Source organism: Austrofundulus limnaeus, unplaced genomic scaffold (assembly GCF_001266775.1).
Source record: "Austrofundulus limnaeus strain Quisiro unplaced genomic scaffold, Austrofundulus_limnaeus-1.0 Scaffold234, whole genome shotgun sequence".
Lineage (NCBI taxonomy): Eukaryota > Metazoa > Chordata > Actinopteri > Cyprinodontiformes > Rivulidae > Austrofundulus > Austrofundulus limnaeus.
In genome coordinates this window covers 175,537-176,997 of record NW_013952636.1, presented here as the reverse complement: position 1 = coordinate 176,997, position 1,461 = coordinate 175,537, and the positions used below count along the sequence as shown (strand labels likewise).

Sequence of the window (1,461 nt, the reverse complement as noted above, 5' to 3'; positions counted from 1 at the left end):
GCTTTTAGCTTTGTTTTTAATTTTTAATGGTTTTTATTTTAGTTACTGTTTTGATCATTTTAGCTTTAGCTATTGTTTCATTCATCTTAGTTTTTTAGCTACTTTTTTGCTAATTGTGGCTTTGAGATGTAGATTTTCTTAGTTTTTGTTTTGTTTTTTTTAACTGTTCTACTCATTTTAAAAATTTTCAACAGTTTTGCTAATTCAAGCTTTTAGCTAGATTTTTGCAAAACTTCTGTTTTAGAGACAATTTTGTCATTTAGCTTTAGTTTTGCTACATGTAGCCTTTAGCTTTGCCTTTTTTTTCACTGATTTTGTAATTTTATTTTCTAGCTACTCTTTTGCTGATTATAACTTTCTTTTGGTCATAGTTATAGCTTTTAGCTTTTCAGATTTTTAGCTTCTGTTGTTTGAACTTTAGCTGTCATTTAGCACTCCTCATTCAAACAGAAAATGTAAAACCACTAGTGAATTGTTTTTTTCGCCCCCGTTCCTCTGACAGAATAAAAATCCTGGACGTTTTCGCCGAGCAGCCGCTGGCCACGGTCTTCTCTCGGCTCATCGAGCCGCCGGCGGAGGGCAGCCTGGACGCGGCCCAGCAGCGCCTGCAGGACCTGGGGGCCCTGACGGCGGAGGAGAAGCTGACCCCGCTGGGCTACCACCTGGCCTGCCTGCCCGTCGACGTGCGCATCGGCAAGCTCATGCTGTTCGGCGCCATCTTCCGCTGCCTCGACCCGGCGCTCACCATCGCCGCCAGCCTCGCCTTTAAATCACCATTTGTAGGATTTGGGCTGATTTATCCGCTTCACGTCATCATTCATGTGCCGATTTATTTATTTAAATAAACAAACTGTTGGTGTGATTCCAGGTGTCTCCATGGGACAAGCGAGAAGAAGCCAATGAGAAGAAACTGGACTTCGCCGTGGCCAGCAGTGACCATCTGGCTTTGCTGCAGGCGTACAAGGTACCACCTGTCTGTCTGCTACGACTCTCAGCTGCCACCACGCTGACTCATCATTATAAGACCGGTGTCACCTCTGCTGCAGGGTTGGTGCTGCGCCTCAAAGACCAGCCACCAGGCCGGCTTCAGGTTCTGCAGGGAGAACTTCCTGTCGTGGCGCAGTTTACAGGTCGGCCAGCTTTTGTCTCTTTAAACCGTCGAATCCAAACAAACCCTGACGTGTTTTTACCGCTGCAGGAGATCGCCAGCCTGAAGCGACAGTTCGCTGAGCTGCTGTCGGACATCGGCTTCATCAAAGAAGGACTCAGAGCCAGGATCATCGAACGCATGTCCTCAAAGGGCGCAGACGGGGTTCTGGAGGCTACTGGACCAGAGGTGAAATAAATATCAGCAGCTTCACTTTCAACTTTAAAGGGATCCCTGATTAGTTGTAACATTAGACTTTATTTGAAAAACATTTATTTTAACTGTAAAATAAAGACTGTAAAAATACTGTAGGC

At 45.2% G+C, this 1,461-nt stretch overlaps 1 protein-coding gene across 1 annotated transcript in view; it reads left to right on the top strand.

The window, feature by feature from the left end:
- Nucleotides 1-1,461, top strand: part of dhx57 (DEAH (Asp-Glu-Ala-Asp/His) box polypeptide 57) — a 23,629-nt gene that overhangs the window by 16,827 nt on the left and 5,341 nt on the right. Inside the window, exons 17-20 of the mRNA XM_014019838.1 lie at nucleotides 503-779; nucleotides 869-964; nucleotides 1,047-1,130; nucleotides 1,199-1,336. Of these exons, the coding sequence (XP_013875292.1) occupies nucleotides 503-779; nucleotides 869-964; nucleotides 1,047-1,130; nucleotides 1,199-1,336 (595 nt within the window). The remainder of the gene's footprint in view (nucleotides 1-502; nucleotides 780-868; nucleotides 965-1,046; nucleotides 1,131-1,198; nucleotides 1,337-1,461) is intronic.